Genomic DNA, 19,730 nt, shown 5'->3' with positions numbered 1-19,730 from the left:
AACCCAAGAGGGTTTTCAAAAAAAGGGTTTTCTATTTAAGTATGAAAACTTACCTCTTGGAGCTACAAGATTCAGAGTGTGAAGAGTTTTTTGGAGGAATTAAATATTTTTACATATGGAAATTACACATCTTACTTGTCTTTAGTCCAGCAAGTGCAAGTCAGTTGATATGTTACCCTTTTACCTGTTGAGGTTGTGGTATAATCTGGAAAGCGATTACCATAATAGAGTCCATTTAAGCAAAACTTCCAAAGCAGAAAATAATAATGGAACAAGCATTAAGCCAAAGTCTGTGCTTAGATCTATGAGTTTTTGTTTCAGGATTAGATGGATTTGTGAAACTCTTTTTACTATGTGCATATAAAACATGAGAAACATTTGCATTTGTATATATAAATTATTTTTGCTCTCAAGACTTACTTTTGCCTATATACTGGCAGCATCTTTACCTGGTTCTCATCTTCCAATGTTTACAACCTATGTAATGTATTGGGCTTTATTTCTTAAATAGAAGAAGATATTGAACAAGATTGAGAAATTTCAGTATTTTCATTTTAACCTGGCAATCTTAATTTCTTGGGCTGTAAAAGCTGTTCAATGACAATGATGAGACTTGCGTATTTTATTTTGCATGTGTGGTAAAATATACATAGCATGAGATTTGTCATTTTAAAATCAACAGTTCAGTGGCTTTAAGTACATTCGCATTGTTGTACAACTATCACCACCGTCCATCTCCAGAACTTTTTCATCTTCTCAAACCGATGCTCATATCCATTGAACCCTGACTCCCCATTTCCCCTCTCCCAGACTCCTCGCAACCAGCCTTCTACTTTCTGTCTCTGTGAGTTTGACCACGCTGGTTACCTCATATAAATGGAATCTTGTGGTATTTCTCCTTTAGTGACTGGCTTAGTTCACTTAGCACAATCAAAGTTCATCCACGTTGTAGCGTGTATCAGAATTTCCTTCCTTTTTAAGGCTGAATAATATTCCAATGTATGTATGTACCACATTTTGTTTATCGTTTATCCGTCAGTGGATATTTGGGTTGCTTCCATCTTCTGGCGACCGTGACTAGTGCGTTATGAACACTGGTGTGGCATGCTTTTAAAACAGGCAGTGAGATGCATAAAACTGTAGGTATTTTTAAATGCTAACAATTGTTAATAGCACTATCCTACAAGTTTAATTGCCTGTAACTATTTGAAAAGCATGAGAGGTTGAATAGGCTTGACCTTTGGGTGATAAGGAATGTAGTTCTTAGGAACAGGGCTGGACCAAGCACCAGCAAAGAAATTGACCGTTTGTGCTTCACTGGGTGGGCGGGGGGAGAAGGAGCCAGGGCTGGGAGCGTGTGGTTGGGTCTGAAACAGGAGTGTGGAGGTGACACCTTCAGAGGTGCCCCCAACAGGATCAGGAATGTGGAGCAGGCCCTTCAGGGCCACAGGATGAGCCTGGCAGCCGGGGGTCAGCAGACGTGGGTCGGGGTCAAAGTGTGAGGGTGGAGAGGGTCTTGGTGCCTGCAGCGCTAGGCTGAACAGAACTAGAGTTCTTCGCCAACAGAAAAAGCAAAAGGAAGCACCAAGCCAGTGTCAGGCTACCGATGCCCCATCGTTCCGATTCACAGACTCCGTTCTAGAAAGCCTCTATTCCCAGTTTATGGAAAGTAGGATCCCAAATTAAATCTGTTCCCCTGTGTAAAGAAGAAGTAAAGAGCTCTCTCTATATTGAATGGGACAAATATCACACGCGGAGTACTGACCCAAAGCCCTGAGCTTAGGCCGGCCTTCCCAAAGGTCATAGACACAGGAATAAAGGCAAGGCCACAGAAGTCTGCAAATGCAGGGAGAACTTACACCTGTTTTTGAAAGAAAAAAGGAGTGGACTTCTCAAAGCCTATACGTCTACCAGGTTTTTTCTTTTGTACAGAAAAATTGCAATTTCTAGGCGATTTTTGCTTGTCACTGTGTGTGTGTTTATTTGAATAGCAAAGAGATTTCAGTCATTACAAGAAGAGTTTTCATACTTCCAGTATCAAAAGAAATTGTCCCCAGAGCAGTTTGAAAAGGCACTGGGTTAGCATATAAGCCATATATCGAAAAGGTAGAAAGGTAAGTCAGTGTGTTTATTGCCATTTTCACAAAATATTCAGTTACCTCTTTTTTCTTTTATATTAACTGAGATTTCATTAAATTTTATGATTGTAGTCTAAGTTCACAGCACCTGTTCTGAAGTTATGTTTCACAGTCTCTTTTTGTTTTTCAGATTTTTTGTTTAAATTCTTGGTTATTGGGAACGCAGGAACCGGCAAGTCTTGCTTGCTTCATCAGTTTATTGAAAAAAAATGTAAGTGACGTCACATGGTCGGTGCTTCTTGCATGTCTTCTCCCGAGGGCACGCTCTTGTGCAGATTTGTTTAGGACAAAACTTCCGAATATGTTTTCAGGGAAAATGTCATAGTTTAAGAATATTTTTAAAGGACATAAAATGTTTATGTTATTAAACGTTTAGTAATCTGATTTTTTATTTAGCGTTTCAGTTTCGTAGTGGGTCATTGTTCATTATGTAGTGAATTGTCCTGTACATTTTCCAGATACTAAAATACAGTATGGTGCTGTGGAATTCTATTTCCTGGCAGGAGTGGCCCGAGAACCCTAGTTGTACAGTTTGGATAAGATAGCATTTGGTCCCCAGCGGCCTTGTATCGTTCTTAAGGCAGCTATTGTCGTCAGTCCTGTTTTACAGGTAAATAAACAGAGGTTTACAGGACTTGGTGTGTGCACTTGGGATGGTCACCTAGTAACGGTGCATGTTAGACTCAAACCCAGGCCTTTCAACCACAGAAAATATCTTGTGCCGTTGACTTGCCCTGTGTTGGTGAGAGAGGTTGAATTTTGTATTCCAAGCTACTGTAAAAGACGGTAGGTTTGAAAGGCCCTTAAAATAAGCCATGCTTATATAGTAATGGAAAGGATTGTGGGGAATGACCTACCTGTCTATCTAGAGGTAGTCAGGTGAAGGCCCGAACACAGAAAATTAATCTCACTTAATGAAGTGCCTCTTAAGTAAGAATGCGTGAGATGCATTAGGTGGCGGGCGGTGGAGACAGAGGCAGCAAAGGGTGTCCTGGGAAAGAGCTCTGAAGAATAAGATTCTAGAAGTGTTTTCTGCTGCTTCCATTTCCATCGACCAGGAGCTTGTTGGAACCTCCATGTAGTGACACGGACCCAGCGTGGCTCAGTCCCTCTTGAATTTGACAGGCGTTCACCCGCTGGGCGGCCTGGGGTTCTGTACGAGTTACCCAGACTTTGCATTGTTCCATCTCAGAAGAGGGGTCGCTGGGCCAGGTGCCCGGCCTCGTGGGACACCCTCCCTTCACATCCTCCCCTCACCCCTCACCCCTCACGACCACAGTAATGATGTAACGAGGCTTCACTGTATTGCTCTCGTAGCTGTGTCTTAATCAGGATGCCCTTGGCCTTTCGTTACTGCCTTTGAAGGCTTTTCCTGCCAGGCTGGCCCAGTAGCTGGACACCAGCGGATGTCCACGCCGGTCTGCACTGTCTGGGCCTGAGACCAGCTGCTGGAATCAGACCCTTTCCTCCCCCAGGCCCCCAGGGAGCAATGAACACAGCCGTCAGATGGCGCCCTGGTTTCTGGTACAATTAAATTTTATCCTACAGTTATAAAATATAAACCAGTCAGTGGACTGTGTAGCCAGGATATTTGTTTTTTCTTTTCCTTTCACATCACAGAAATTTTCTTTTATAAGACAGCTTATTCCAGTTGGGTTTAGCAAACTACTTATTTTGCCAACCTCCCTGCCCATTCAGACAGTATTGATTTCTCCAGTAAATTCATTCCAAATGATTGCCATACACAATACTCGAGTTCATGAAACTCAACAGCTGTAATGTGCATAGAGGTCTTGGTTTGGGGTGTGTTTGTTCTGAGTTTTTTACTCTATCTTTTCCTCTTTTTCCCTTAATCTTTGGTGAGCATCAAGTTTCTTTCTTGGGCTACGGTGCTTTTCCTTCCCTTTGCTTATATTTCTTTAGAATGTTTGTCCGAATAGTTGAAACTATCGTTGGCCAAGTTGCAGTCTGTCACTGGGCAGTAAGCCCTCCAAGATGGTACCCAGTATTTTGTGCAGTTGCCATTCACGAGAACCTTAGCGGTGGTCAGGTAGATATGGTCTTATATGGCGTGGCCACCAAGCCTCAGCTTTAAATATATGGCTTGTTTAGGTTTTTTGAGAAAAAGCTTTATTGTCTCTTTGAGAACAGGAACTGTGTGTATTCTGTTTAAGACAGTGAATGCTTATTATCATCTGACTGTTGGAGAAATGAATGGCGACAGTAAATTACATTTTCCATTGACAGAAAGAACTCTTGATTTTAATGTTACTTGTATAAATCTATAAGCCTGTTTCCCTAATGTTCTAAAATTAAATTTCTTTTTCTTTTTCAGTCAAAGATGACTCAAATCACACAATAGGAGTGGAATTTGGCTCAAAGATAATAAATGTTGGTGGTAAATATGTAAAGTTACAGATATGGGACACAGCAGGCCAAGAACGATTCAGGTAGCTTTTTCTCTAACTTAATAAAAATACTTGAAAATTGGGTTTGAAATAATCAATTATATTCTCTTAATGTACGTGGTCCCCTCCTCCCTCCCCCCACCCTCACAGATTTTAGAAAGTTCACCTCTGGAAGCTTTATGACAAGCTAAAAGTCAGTTTTTCTCCACACAGCATTGATTTACAAAAGAATACATTAGAATCTCTTCCGAGTGCACACGGCCTAATTTAGAGGCTAATTTATTCTTTGGGACCTAGTGGTACATTAGGAGGTCGTGGCATTGCATATTCCACAATTTACTTTTAGATTAAAACCAAGGCAAAGTAGTAGCACAAACAATTTTTCTCTATATTTCACTTTAAAAGGAGAATTTTTTAAAACCTCTTTGGGGGTTGGTTTTGCTTTACATTAAAACATTCCACAGAATATTCTCTACTCAGCACTTGCATTACACTGAAGTCATAATCGACGTTTAGAATGATGACCGAAGTCCACAGCAGATAGGTTCCATGTTTGATATTCTGTAACTACTAAAGCAGGAAAGTAGATTAATATTTTAGTTATGTTTTTTTGAATAGATACAGAAAGTCAAACAGAACAGATATTCACAGTTTCAAAATTCAGTTAAATAAAACTCAGTCCCAGTGCAAGCATTTCACTTAAAGTCAGGTATAATATTTTAAATGCTCAAAAATTGTTTGCTTCAAAAGTATCATAACTAGACTTCAGACAATATTACTATAAAGCTGTAGTAATCAGAACATCGTGGTATGACTTCCCTGGTGGCGCAGTGGTTAAGAATCTGCCCACCAATGCGGGGGACATGGGTTCGATCCCTGGTCTGGGAAGATCCCACATGCTGCGGAGCAACTAAGCCCGTGCGCCACCAACTACTGAGCCTGCGTTCTAGAGCCTGTGAGCCACAACTACTGAGCCCACGTGCTGCAACTCCTGAAGCCTGCACGCCTAGAGCCTGTGTTCTGCCACGAGAGAAGCCACTGCAATGAGAAGCCCGCACACCACAACGAAGAGTAGCCCCCGCTTGCCACAACTAGAGAAGGCCCACGTGCAGCAACGAAGACCCAACGCAGCCAAAAATAAATAAATATATAAATTTATTTTTAAAAAAAAAAGAAAATACCTTGGACAGACTTATAAGGACTTTCTTATTTTAAAAAAAAAAAAACAGCGTGGTACTGGCAGAAAAATGGACATATGGGTGAGTGGAACAGAATAGAGAGCCCAGGAATAAACCCACACACCGATGGTCAATTAATCTTCCACAGAGGAGGCAAGAATATACAATGGAGAAAAGACAGTCTCTTCGATAAGTGGTGCTGGGAAAACTGGACAGCTACATGTAAAAGAATGAAATTAGAACACTCCCTAACACCATACACAAAAATGAACTCAAAATGGATTGAAGACCTAAATGTAAGACCAGGTACTATAAAACTCCTGCAGGAAAAGCAGAGGCGGAACGCTCATTGACATAAATCGCAGCAATATCTATTTTGATCTGTCTCCTTGAATAATGAAAATAAAAGCAAAACTAAACAAATGGGACCTAATTAAACTTAAAAGCTTTTGCGCAGCAAAGGAAACCATAAACAAGACAAAAAGACCACCCTCAGAATGGGAGAAAATATTTGCAAATGAACCAACTGACAAAGGATTAATCTCCAAAATATACAAACGGCATGCAGCTCAATATCAAAAATAATCAAACAACCCAATCAAATAAATCAGAACTACAGTGAAGTACCACCTCACACTGGTCAGAATGGCCAACATCAAAAAGTCCACAAACAATAAATGCTGTAGAGGGTGTGGAGAAAAGGGAAGCCCTCCTATGCTGTTGGTGAGAATGTAAGTTGATGCAGCCACTATGGAGAACAGTATGGAGGTTCCTCTAAAAACTAAAAGTAGAGGCCCAGCCGAGGGCAGGGATGAGTGAGGCAAGGACTGGAAAGACAGAAATTAAGTGAAAGTCTGCTGACCCTCACCCTCTTCCCCCACCTCTTCCTTAGCTGCTGGCAGCCAGGTGTGTATGTCTCAGGCAGGAGAAACGATTCTTATCTGCAGAAAAATAGCCCCAAAGAAAAGGCTTAAAGATACTAACATTTTGGTTTCACCAATGAAATAGCCCAGTTTCTGTCCAGCTGCCTCACAGTGAATAGCCCACACATAAAGAGCATCTTTTAGAGTTTGGCATTCCTTGTTCTTGAATATAAATGATCAACCAAGAATCACCAGACACTTGATGAAAGTTTTTAAGATAAGAGAAAGAGCCCAAAATAAAGAAAATAGAAACTTTCAGGGAATAGACAAAAACTAAACTACAGTATCCTCACAAATAAGAGTAGATATTGCATTCAGGGAATAAGAACAAAATTATAATTTAAAAAGAGCAATTAAAATAATATATTAAATGGAGTAGTGCTCTTCCAGAAAGTTAAACAGTAAACTTGAGATGAGAAAGGGAAGAAACAACATAAAAAATCATACAGAGTTAGTCCAGGAAGCTCAAGGCCTGACCAGTTGAGCCTTCCTGAAGACAGAAGAAACAGTAAAAGAAACAATTGAAGAAAATTTTCCACTAGAGGAATGAGACTCCGTAAGATTCCACCTTACACCAAACACAGATGAGGGGGGGAAATCCAAACCAGGGTCTGCCACGTAAAATTTCAGAACACCAGGGATGAAGTGAAGATACCAAAAGGTTCCAAGAGGGAAAAGCAAATCACATGTCAAGAATCGAAAATGAGAATTGCGCTGGACTATTGAGCAGCAATGCTTGGAAGCTAGAAGATAATTAAAGCCTTGCCTTCAAAACCCAACGTGAAAAATTTTTTTTCCAACCTAAAATTCTAAACTCAGCCAAATTATCCATTAAGTGTGAAATAAAATCAAAATACCTTCAGTTATAGAAAAATGGAGGGAAACAAAGGTTGTCTTTCATATATTCTCTCTTAGAAACTTCAAGAGGATATACTTCACCAGCACAAGGGAGGAACCAAGAGAGGAAGGTGGAGCCACCGGGGCCCCAGCCTGGGGAACAGGGAGGTGGCGGGAGCTGTCTGAGCCCCGTTTCTTAGGGGTCCTTAGGGAGGTTCCAGTCTGTAGGCACGATCGATTAGATCACTGACCATTGAGGGTTGAACTTGAGCCCCAGTCCCTGAGCACCAGGGCCTTGTGGGCCTCAAGGAGGACCTGGAGGATGGACTGAGGGACACAGGTGACAGAGGGGACGCATGTGGCAGGGGTCCAGGCAGAGCTGGTGGTTCGGATCGGGACGGTGCTGGTGAAGGTGTAGAGACGTGCACGGTATAGGACCTGACCACTTGGTGAGATGGGTCCTGACTGATGTGTCCACTGTGGGACACGTTGCATCTCATCACTTTGTGATGGGCACAGAGTGGGTGGAGAGATTTCTGGCTGTGTAAACAGAGTGGGTGGTGGGGCCCCCTCCAGGAGGGGCCTGTAGGCCGGGAGCCGAAGAGTTCTGCCTGACAGGTGTTGACTGTGACGCGTTCATTGTGGTCACACAGAGTTGCTGGGCTAGCGCATGGCTCTTACGGAAGAAGTCTGAGCTGATTAAACCTGAGTTGAGAGCGTTGGTAGAAAAGAGAGCCCAGGACCCAGCCTTGGGGAAGGAGCTCCAGGACCAACGGGGCAGATTCAGAGGAATGGTCCAGAGTAGCTGGTGTGAGAGGAGACCGGGAGGGAGTGGGGCTGCGGCCTGGGGGGAGGGCAGGTGCCGCGGGGTCGGTGGAGCTGCTGTGTCCACGGAGCAGGAGGCGGCGGTGCTGGCGAAGCAGCTCCTGAGGAGTTTGGGTGCGGGAGGAGCCCGCGATGGGACGGAAGCAGGAGCCTGGTTCTCGTCCAGGACGGGCGGTGCCGGAGGAGCACATTGTATTCTGCTAGCGGGAAAATCTGCCACACGGGGAGAGAGTCGAGATACAGGGGAGGAAGTGTGTTACTGCAGGGGAAATCCTGGAGCTTGTGGGGACGGGCGAGCGGCGCTCGGGTGGGGGCTCACTGAAGACAGGTGAGGCCGCAGGGGCGCGAGCGCGGCCGGGCGTCGGGGGCGCAGCCGCGCGCTGCCCCGCGTCCACAGGAAGGCACGGGCCCCGGGCAAGCAGAGGGGCTGCCGGGGGCTCCGTGCCCTGTGACCCTGTGATGCCCCCTTTCTGCCCCTCCCCCGACGTTCTCAAAGGCACCCTCAGTTGTGCGGGGCAGCCTCACGCCCTGCAGGGAGGATCACACTCATCCCAGCCTCGTGTCCCCACCTCCCTGTCGCTCCTGTGACACGATTTCAGGCAGGACAGCCCTGCATGCCCATGTTCAGATAACTTTGAATCATTTCTCTTTAAAGCCACCTCCGTCCCCGTGTTGTGGTTTCCAAGGCAAAAATGGGTGTTTTGTGTGGGAAGATGGTGCTCAGGGGTACGAGCTCCGCGTGGTGGAAAGTGAAAGCCTGTCACTCTTCCAGGTCTGTGACGAGAAGCTACTACAGGGGCGCGGCAGGGGCGCTGCTCGTCTATGACATCACCAGGTAATGACACCCCTCCCCGGCCTGTGCTCCCCGAGGTCCGAGCCTCCCCGCGGGTGTGCTGGGCACGTCGGCGGCAGGGCTGTGGGTCGGGAAGCCCCTCAGCCCTTTCCCTGGGGGTCTTGGGGGTTTTCGAAGCAGCTCCTTCCACCACTTTACCATGTAAAGCAGCGTGTTCCCAAGCTTCAGACAGATAAGCATCCCCAGTGTCATTATGTTTCTTAACATGATGTTTTGATACTTTCCTTAAGGTTTGCAAAGCGAAGCTTTGCGTGTGGTAAATCATTAGAAGTAACGGACCTCCATCAAGCACAGGCTCTAGGCTGGGATGGCCTGGGTTCAAATCCCAGTTCCCCTCACCAGCGGTGTGGGTCCTCCAGCGAGGTGCTCCGCCGTCTGGACTTTAGTTTCCTTGTCTGTTCCATGGAGTCATGACCACGTAATACTCCTGAGGTTGTTGGGCGGTTGATTTGGTTCATACAGAGCTCTCGGCCCATCATGAGGATCTGAGTGCACTGTCCTGCGTGTAGCTATCACCCAGGTATCACAATTAAATTTAAAATTCAGTTCCTTGCTCAGTCCTTAGAATATACGAGGATTTTATCCTTAGATAGATGAGGGCTGAAAACAGTCCTGAAGGTGGATGCACCTGATGAAGTTCCGGCTCTGCCACTGGCTGCTTGTGTGACTTTGGGCAACTTAGTCTCTCTGGGCCTCAGGTTTCTTGTGGAAACAGGAGATAATAAGAGTCTGTGTCACAGAGTCCTTACAGAGAATCAGTGTGTTAAATTCCCGTGAAGCGTGTCACACGGCTCCATTGAGCGGCAGCAGTTAGCCTTAGGTCTTGCTCACGTGTCGCATGAACCAAGAGCCCAGTAAATACTGCACCCTGCTTGGGCAAACGACAGGCAGCAAGCTGTCTGACTTGCTGCCTCATTTTCACGGAAACGAGAGGAAATGCACCCTGTGGGTGTGGCGTACACCTGGGGCACCCAGGTCGTCTGCGTTGCCGTAAAGGTTGTGGGCATTGCCCTGCGTGTGCCGGAGCGCTGCGAGTGGTGTGAGTGGCTGGAAAGCGTTGCTAGCCTTATAAAATACCTGTGCTGTTCTCACAATCTTGTATCACGCAGCCGAGAAACCTACAATGCGCTTACTAATTGGTTAACAGATGCCAGGATGCTGGCGAGTCAGAACATCGTCATCATTCTCTGCGGGAACAAGAAGGACCTGGACGCCGATCGGGAGGTCACCTTCCTGGAAGCCTCCCGCTTTGCTCAGGAAAATGGCAAGTGGCCTTTCGCCTGTCACACCTGCTGGGGCTTTCAGATGCAGCTGTAGTTAGGAAGCGTGGAGCCTCCTATTGTCTTTGCTGTACATTAGACTCATGGAGCATGGTTTCACCCTACTGCATTCTGCCTACGAAGGTCACTATGATGAGGGACTTCCCTGGGGGCTCAGGTTCGATCCCCGGTCGGGGAACTAAGATCCCGCATGCCCCGTGGTGTGGCCAAAAACAAAAAAAAGGTTATTATGATGATAAAAGCTAATCTCTTAGCATTCTGTGGTGACTTTTCAGTCTAGGATCTTTGAGTATCACAGGTCTTGGTTTAAAGTGAAATTTATAACAATCTTTAAAGGCCCTAATCAGACGATGTCATCTTTTAGAAAATGTAATTTGAAGCTAAGTTAGTGAAATATTAGATGTAAATAGAAAGGGAGGCAGTAGAAGACATACTGGACTAATTGGCTTTATTTCACTTACATTAAATTTAAGTCATTTGCCTAAAGATGCCTTTGAAACTTCTCTGAATTTCCATAAAGAATACATAAGGATGACACATAAAATTACCGGTTGCTTATAGACAGCTGAATGAGAAGCATTCAGACATTTTAAAATAACTTTAATTTTTAGAAGCAATCAATAACTAAAATATCCTAATATCAACTTTCAGTTGGACTCCAGGACCACCAACTTACACTCTCACAAACGAACAGGTTTTCTGCTAAGAAAATAAACATGCGATAAAAACATACGCCTTCATGAGTTTGTAAAGAAGCTGTTTAGAAATATGCACACTTAGAATGTTAAAGCTCGAAAGGAATTTATCTGTCATTTAAATGAAACTCATCTTTACAAGGAAGGAAACAAGGGTCTGGAGAGGTTGTGGTTTGCTCACAAAAGCAAGGATAGCAGCCTTCTCCTGCATGAGTCACCAGCTGGTGAAGAAGAAGAGGGCTCATTCGTGTAAGATCCCCTCACTGTCAGGGCGGCACACCAAACGTCAGCACTTGTAGGTTGTATTTGTGGTGACGTGAAGACTATTGGAAAGGCAATTGCTACTTTGTCTTATATCAACAGCCGGGTGCCTTCAGCCAGCCTGCTTCCTTACCAGCATCCTGCTTGCTTAGTTTCTTCAACACATTTAAGTGCTAGCACAAAATGCTAGTTACTTTTCATAAAAAGTTAGATTTCTTCTGATATTTAAAAAAATATCTTGACATTTATTGATTTCATATTTGCAGAAATACCTGGTTTTAAGTACTAAATTCTATTTCGTCTACTATTCTAAGAGTGTACTAAGCGGGCAGTTTTGAATCGAATAATTGTGATTGTCTTCTAAATATGGCTTCGTGTTTTGTTTGATGTCGATTTTAGAGCTGATGTTTCTGGAAACGAGCGCACTAACCGGGGAGAACGTGGAAGAGGCCTTTGTACAGTGTGCGAGAAAAATACTTAACAAAATTGAATCAGGTAAAAGGCTTTCCATTAATAAACTTTCCTTTAACATAGTTTCCTCTCCAGCTCAATAGTGTCACTTTTCAGTACCTCCAGGAGTGATTTGGTTAGAGTGGCCTCTCTCCCCCTGCCGACCTGCAGTCGCCACTCACGGGCTTGAAGGTCTTGTCCGCGGCTGCGGTGGGAGCCCACGCCTCCTTCACAGCGGCCTCCTTGGCCCCAGTGACGCAAGGGACAGAGTCAGGGTGTCAGGGCGTGTTTGCTTTTAGAAACACAGCCTTTGTTGGAGCCATCACTTCAGGAAGAACGGACCTTTGTCCGCGCTCCGTCAGCACCTCGGACTCTGCTGGGCCAGCGGTCGTGTGTGGTGGAGAGGCACCAACCGTGTGGCTTGACGTGATTTATGGGCACCTCGCGGGGTGCCGCTGGTTTAGATCAGGCATCGGGGAGAATTTACTCCCGAAGCTCACTGAGCGTGCCTCAGTAGTAACCTGTCTCATCATTGCTGTGTTTGTTGCTTCAGTAAAAATAAATTTACAGTACCCCTAATTTAGGCAGCTGACAAACTAATATGTAGTTGTCATTTATTAGAGTTACTTTTTATTTAAATATCACCAAAATTATATGTGGACATTCAGTTTTTAATTGATTCATTCAAATATCTGAATGCCTATTCTTTGTCAGGTGCTGGGATACAGAAATAAATTAATCACAACCCTTGCCCTCAAGAAACTGTCTTTCATGGGAAGCAGTCAAAAGATAATTATAATACGGTGTGGTCGATACAGTAACTGAGACGCGCACAGGATCTTGGGGCACACGAAGAAGGAGAACCTACCTGTTTAGGAGGTGATATCAGGAAGGGCTTCCAGGAGGAGGTGGCGACTGAGCTCAGGCTGTCACGTGTGAGGAGGAGGAGGCGGGCAGGGGAGTGGGGAGGAGGGGAGGCCAGCAGGGACAGCACGAGTGGAGACTGGGGGAGAAGTTGAAGTTACTGGAACAGAAGGACCACAGCGGGGAGTGGCAGGAGAGAAGGCTGAGGAGAGCCAGCTGCCAGCCCAGGGATCGTGATCCGGGATCTAGAACGTTACCCTGTGGCGACCGAGTCTCCACCCTGCCTGTATGCTAGAGTCTCCTGGGATGCGTAAAAATTTGAATTCCAAGACCCACCTCTAGAGATGCTGAATTAAGCCCTCAGCATCAGGTTTTAAAAAGCTCTCTCGTATGATTAATTCTCGTATTAATTCTCATATGATTAATGTTCGTCCAAGATGGAGGACCACTGCGGTAGGGGTGAGTGGCCATTCAGGGGCGGGGCAGTGAATGATGTGGTCAGATTGCGGCTGGAGGCAAATCCTGTGTGTGGGGGTGGTCGCATCAGGGACATACTGAAGGGGGCCCAGGGCCGATGGCCAGGATAGCAACTAAGGCATGTTTGAGTAATCCGAAAAAAGATGCCTGATTAAAGCTTTATCGAGGATGTGGAAGCGGAGATGATGAGAGACATAGATGAATCCAAGAAACGTTTTGGCAGGGGCGTGGTGACTCAGATGCTAAATAGCAGGGCAGGGCCGTTGACTGTGGGGAGGGGCTGAAGAGGCGGGGTCAGGAAGGGAGGGGCAGCCGCGGGTAACTAACTCGGTGACCCAGAGGGTCATGGCAGAGCCAGAGGGTAAGCCGGCTCAAGGGAAGCAGGATGGTTCTGTTGTGGAGGGTTCCCTGGGCAGCGTCACTGGAACAAACACGAGGAGGCATCCAGGAAGCTGTGGGGAGAATTCCTGGCTGGCAGTGTCTGCTTGGGAGCCATCAGTCTGTAGGAGTAGTGGCAGCTCTGGAAGGAACGAGATCATTCAGCGATCAGTGGAGAGTGGGCAGAGCAGTGGCCCCGAGCGAAGCCCTGGAGACCAGAGGATGAGCGAGAGAAGGAGGGGGAAAGTCAGAGGTATATGAAGAGACCCGGGAACGTGGGTGTCACTTTAGCCGAGGTTCAGCCAAAGGGTTGTTCATTATCAGATGCATCAGAGGAAAGTCTCATAAGCTAAGACTTGAGCTGAACAGTATCCCGTGGGGCGGGGCAGTAGGAAGTCACTGGTCATCTTTACCAGCAGAATGACAAAGGGAGAAGACAGCAGCTGAGCCCAAAGAGGAGGTGAGGAAGCAGAGCCTGGGCGCCTCCCGGGAGGAGGGTTAATTTAATGAGAGGTTTCAGTGACAAAAGAAGTCTTAGCACGTGTAAATGACGCGAGAGAAGAGAGAGGAAGGTAAAGGGGAGAAGGCGGGAGGGGAGCGGACGGAGAAGGCAAGGGCGGGTGAGGTAGTGGGAGAGCGTCAGGGTCCCAGACGGAGGGCTGGTCTCAGCAGGAAAAGGGCCGCTTCACCCTTCTGTGGTCTTTTGATCTGAAAACAGCAACAAAAAGTTACTCAACCTGGTACAGAACTGTTATTTTTAAAGACGAGAGCATAAATAGTTATCATTAAAATTGGTGTGATGTTGAGTATTAGCAAGCTCAACATGAGCTTTTATTTAGATTACCTTCCCCCTTTGGTATCCACCCATGAATACAGTGTGTGTGAGTTAATTCATATAAAGCTTTCAGGATCTTTTTCTTCTGAGATCATCCAAATCATAGTTAACATCAGATGAAAAACTATAAGGATATGTTAGAATTCTTCAGCAGTACTTTTTTTTTTTTTAGATTTTATTGAAGTACAGTTGATTTACAATGTTGTGTTAATTTCTGCTGTACAGCAAAGTGATTCAGTTATACATATATATATATATTTTTTCATATTCTTTTCCATTATGGTTTGTCACAGGATATTGAATATAGTTCCCTGTGCTATACAGTAGGACCTTGTTGTTTATCCATTTCAGCAGTACTTTTTAATTTTAGTTTTCTAAAGAGGCAGTACATTCGTATGGTTCAAAAACCATTATTTTCTCCCCTCTTTTTTACACAAAAGTTAGCATACTATGAACTCTGCACTTACTATACCTACCAGTGATGACAAATCAGTATTTAGAGACTTCCATATACATATATATGCTAATGTACATATACACACATAGTGTGTGTGTGTGTGTGTGTGTGTGTGTGTGTGTAGTGTTCAATTTTGTGTATTGCCATAATTTATTTAACCAGTCTACTTTGGACATTTGAGTTGTTGCCAGTATTTAGCTGTAACAAAAAATGTTGCAGTAAATAACCTTTTGTATATCATTTCACATGTGTGTGAGTGTATGTATAGGATAAATTCCCAGAAGTGGATTTGCTGCATCAAAGAACACAAGCATTTGGAATTTAGGTAGAGGCTGTCAAATTCCTCCATCGGGGTTGTAGCAGTTTGTCATCCCACTATAGTGAATGAAGGTGTTTATTTCACTAAAGCCACACCCACAGGGTGTATTATCATACGTGGGTTTTTACCAGTCTCATAAGTGAAAAATGGTATCTTTGTGGTTTAATTTTAAATTAAATCTTTGTATACATAATATATTCACATAATTCCAAATTCAGAAAGTGCAGAAGAGGATACAGTGAGTCACCCTCTGTTACCCCATCTCCTGTCCCCTAGCTATCTAGAGCTCTTTCTTGAAGTCAACCATTATTACCAGTTCTTTATGTATCCGTCCAAAGAGGTTTTTATGCCCCTACAAGCAAACGTGTGTATTTTTTCCTCTTTATTCAAAATTGTGTTGTATATGCACAGTGTTCTGCGCTTTGCTTTTTTCACTTAATATATTGTGGGGATCACAGAAGCATGAAAACTTTTTCTAAAGACTTGCTTGGTCCTCAGGTGAGCTGGACCCAGAAAGAATGGGCTCAGGCATTCAGTATGGAGATGCTGCCTTGAGACAGCTGCGGTCTCCGCGCCGCGCACAGGCCCCGAGCGCGCAGGAGTGTGGCTGCTGAAGCAGCGCGGGCGCACAGGTAGGTGCCCGCGTCGTGGCGGCCCCGCCGCCCTCGGCCTCGCCCCTGTTCGCTGCCCAGAGCCCCGCGCAGCCTCAGAGGTGGAGGCTCGGGCCGTAACACACACCTGAGCACATTTAAAAGAATGGAAATCATCCAGTGTCTGCTCTCAGACCACAGTGGAATTACACTAGAAATCAGTGACAGAAAGATAGCTGGAAAATCCAAAATACGTGGGGATTAAACAACACACTTCTAAATAACACATGAGCGAAAGAAGAAATCTCAAGAGAAATTTAAGAATATTTTGAACTAAATGAAAAAACACAACTTATCAAAATTTGGGAGGATTCAACACAAACAGTACTTGGAGTGAAATTTATAGCATTGAATGCATGTATTAGAAAAGAAGAAAGGTCTAAATACCATCATATAAGTGTCCACCATAGAAAACCAGAAAAAGAAGAACAAATTAAAGCCAGAGTCGGCAGAAGAAAAGAAATAATAAAAATTAGAGCAGGAAATCAGTAGAGAAAAATCAACGAAACCAAAGCTGGTTCCTTGAAAAAGACCAGTAAAATCAGTGACTCTAGCCAGGCTAAGGAAAAAAAAAAAAAATATATATATATATATATATATATATATATAAATTACTATATATATATATATATATAAATTTATATATTTATAAATTTATATATATATATTTATTTATTTATAAATTTATATATATATATTTATATATATATATTTATAAATTTATATAAATTACTATATATATATATATATATATATAAATTACTAATATCAGAAATGATAGAGGGGACATCACTGCAGATTCTATGGACATTAAAAGGATAATAAAGGAATGCTGTGAACAACTCTGTGCCCACAAATTTGGTAACCTACATGAAGTAAACCAATTCTATCAAAGACACAATTTGCCAAAACTTATACAAGAACAAATACACAATCTGAATAGGCCTGTATCTATTAAAGGATTTGAAACTATAATTAATAATCTTCCAAAACAGAAAGCACCAGGCCCACACGGGTTCACTGGTGAATTCCACCAAACATTTAAGGAAGAAACTATACCAATTCTCTTCAGTCTCTTTCACAGAACAAAAGCAGACAGAACACTTCCTAACTCATTCTATGAGGCCAGCATTACCCTAATTCCAAAACCAGACAAAGACATTACACGAAAAGAAAACTACACACTAGTATCTCCTGTGAACATAGATGCAAAAATTCTCAACAAAATGTTACATTTAATCCAACAATGTATAAAAAGAATTACATCCTTCCAAGTGGGATTTATCCCAGGTATGCAAGGCTGGTTCAACATTCCAAAATCAATTAATGTAATCGTCACATCAACAGGGAACAAAAATCACATGATTTCATCAAGAGATGCAGAAAAATCATTTGACAAAATCCAATATCCATTCACAATAAAAGCTCTCAGTAAAGTAGGGATAGAGGGGAATCTCCTCAACTTAATAAAGAAAATCTACCCAAAACCTACTGCTAACATCCTGCTTACTGGTGAGAAAGTTGAAGCTTTCCTATTAATATCAAGGCAAGGAGGTCCCCTGTCACCATCATACTGGAAGTCCTAGCTAATGCAATAAGAAAAGGAAATAAAAGGTATACAGACTGGGAAGGAAGAAATTAACTAACTTTGTTGGCTGATGATAATCTGTGTAGAAAATCCAAAAAATCCACAAACTCTATATAAATGATTATATAGCACAGTTGCAAGATACAAGGTTAATATGCAAAAGTCCATCACTTTTCTCTATGCCAACAATGAACAAGTGCAATTCGAAATGAAAAACACAATACCATTTCCATTAGCATCCCCCCAAAAAGGAAATAGTTAGGTAGAACTCTAACAACACCTATATGAGGAAAACCAAACTGATTCTGAAGTTTATGTGGAGAAGAGACAAAAGACCCATAATAGCCAACACAGTATTGAGGGAGAAGAACAAAGTTGAAGGACTGTTACTACCCAACTTCAAAACACTATAAAGCCACAGTAGTCAAGACAGTATGGTATTGGTGAAATAATAGACAAGTAGATCAGTGGAACAGAATAGAGAGCCCAGAAATACACCCACATACTGATGTTTGATAAAGGAGCAAAGGCAATACAATGGAGCAAAGATAGTCTTTTCAACAAATGGTGCTAGAACAACTGGACATCCATGCAAAAAAATGAATCTAGATACCAGACCTTGTACCCTTCACAAAAATTAACTCAAAATGGATCACAGACCTAAATGTAATATGCAAAACTATAAAACTCCTAGAAGATAAAAGAAAATGTAGATGACCTAGGGTATGGTGATGACTTTCTAGACACAGTACTAAAGACACAATCCATGAAAGAAATAATTGGTAAGCTGGACTTCATGAAAAATAAAAACGTCTGCTCTGCAAAAGACAATGTCAAGAGAATTAGTAGACAAGCTATAGACCAGGAGAAAATATTTGTGAAACACATACCTGATAAAGGACTGTTATCCCAAATACACAAAGACCTCTTAAAACGCAACAGTAAGAAAACAAACAACCCAATTTAAAAACGGGCCAAAGACCTTAACAGACACCTCACCAAAGAAGATATCCAGATGGCAATAAGTATACGAAAACATACGCCACACCATATGCCATCAAGGAGAAAGCAAAGTAAAACGATGAGATATCATTACAAGCCTATTAGAATGGCCACAATCCAAGACACTGACAGCACCAAATGCTGGTGAGGATGTAGAACAGTAGGAATTCTCGTTCATTGCTGGTGGGAATGCAAAATGGTGCAGCCACTTTGGAAGACAGCTTGGCATTTTCTTATAAAACTAACCTTAGGACTTCCCTCGTGGCGCAGTGCTTAAGAATCCACCTGCCAGTGCAGGGGACACAGGTTCGATCCCTGGTCTAGCAAGATCCCACATGCCGCGGAGCAACTAAGCCCATGTGCCACAACTACTGAGCTTGCGCTCTAGAGCCCGCAATCCACAGCTACTGAGCCCACGTGCTGCAACTACTGAAGCCCACGCACCTAGAGCCCATGTGCCACAACTACTGAGCCCGAATGCTACAACTACTGAAGCCCGTTCTCCTAGAGCCCGTGTTCCGCAACAAGAGAAGCCACCGCAATGAGAAGCCTGCGTACTGCAACAAAGACCCAGCACAGCCAAAAATAAAAATTAAATTTAAAAAAAAGAGTAATGCTTAAAAATAAATAAATTAGCAAGACATGTTTATAATCAATCAATGTTTAAACTGTCAATCGTATAACACGGGTAAAACCATTAGGTAGGTAGATAGATAGATAGATAGATAGGTAGATAGATGAAAGTAAACATACTGTATGATCCAGCAGTTGCTGGATCCTTGCTATTAACCCAAAGGAGGTGAAAACTTATGTCCACACAAAAACCTGCACATAGATGTTTATAGCAGCTTTATTCATAATTGCCAAAGCCTGCAAGCAAACAGGATGTCCTGCGGAAGGCAAATGGGTAAACTGCGGTCCATCCAGACAATGGAATGTTATTCAGCACTAAAAAGAAATGAGCTGTCAAGCCTTCAAGGCATATAACTAAGTGAAAGAAGCCAATCTGGGGATTTCCCTGGCGGTGCAGTGGTTAAGACTCCGCGCTTCCATTGCAGGGGGCACAGGTTCAATCCTTGGTCGGGGAACTAAGATCCCACATGCCATGTGGTGCGGCCAAAAAAAAAACAAAGAATCCAATCTGAAAAGGCTATATACTGCATGATTCCAACTATGTGACATCCTGGAAAAGGCAAGACTATGGAGACAGGAAAAAGATCAGGGGCTGGGGATGGGAGGGATGAATAGGCAGAGCACAGAGGATTTTTAGGAGAGCGAAAATACTCTGTATAATACCATGTGCTGGATACGT

General features: G+C 43.5%; 1 protein-coding gene across 2 annotated transcripts in view; it reads left to right on the top strand.

Annotated features, from left to right (window-relative positions):
* The window catches only part of RAB4A (RAB4A, member RAS oncogene family), a 53,257-nt gene that overhangs the window by 30,984 nt on the left and 2,543 nt on the right, over window positions 1–19,730 (top strand). The window contains exons 2-7 of one of the 2 annotated variants that reach the window (XM_036829551.1): window positions 2,269–2,349; window positions 4,474–4,588; window positions 9,082–9,144; window positions 10,272–10,426; window positions 11,798–11,893; window positions 15,677–15,810. In XM_036829551.1, coding sequence (XP_036685446.1) covers window positions 2,269–2,349; window positions 4,474–4,588; window positions 9,082–9,144; window positions 10,272–10,426; window positions 11,798–11,893; window positions 15,677–15,792 — 626 coding nt within the window. In that variant the 3' untranslated portion in view covers window positions 15,793–15,810. Of the gene's footprint in view, window positions 1–2,268; window positions 2,350–4,473; window positions 4,589–9,081; window positions 9,145–10,271; window positions 10,427–11,797; window positions 11,894–15,676; window positions 15,811–19,730 lie in introns of those variants that run through there. The other variant, XM_036829552.1, reaches the window with a different exon arrangement.

Source organism: Balaenoptera musculus, chromosome 16 (genome assembly GCF_009873245.2).
Source record: "Balaenoptera musculus isolate JJ_BM4_2016_0621 chromosome 16, mBalMus1.pri.v3, whole genome shotgun sequence".
NCBI classification, from domain to species: Eukaryota; Metazoa; Chordata; class Mammalia; order Artiodactyla; family Balaenopteridae; genus Balaenoptera; species Balaenoptera musculus.
This window is presented reverse-complemented; position numbering and strand designations above follow the sequence as displayed.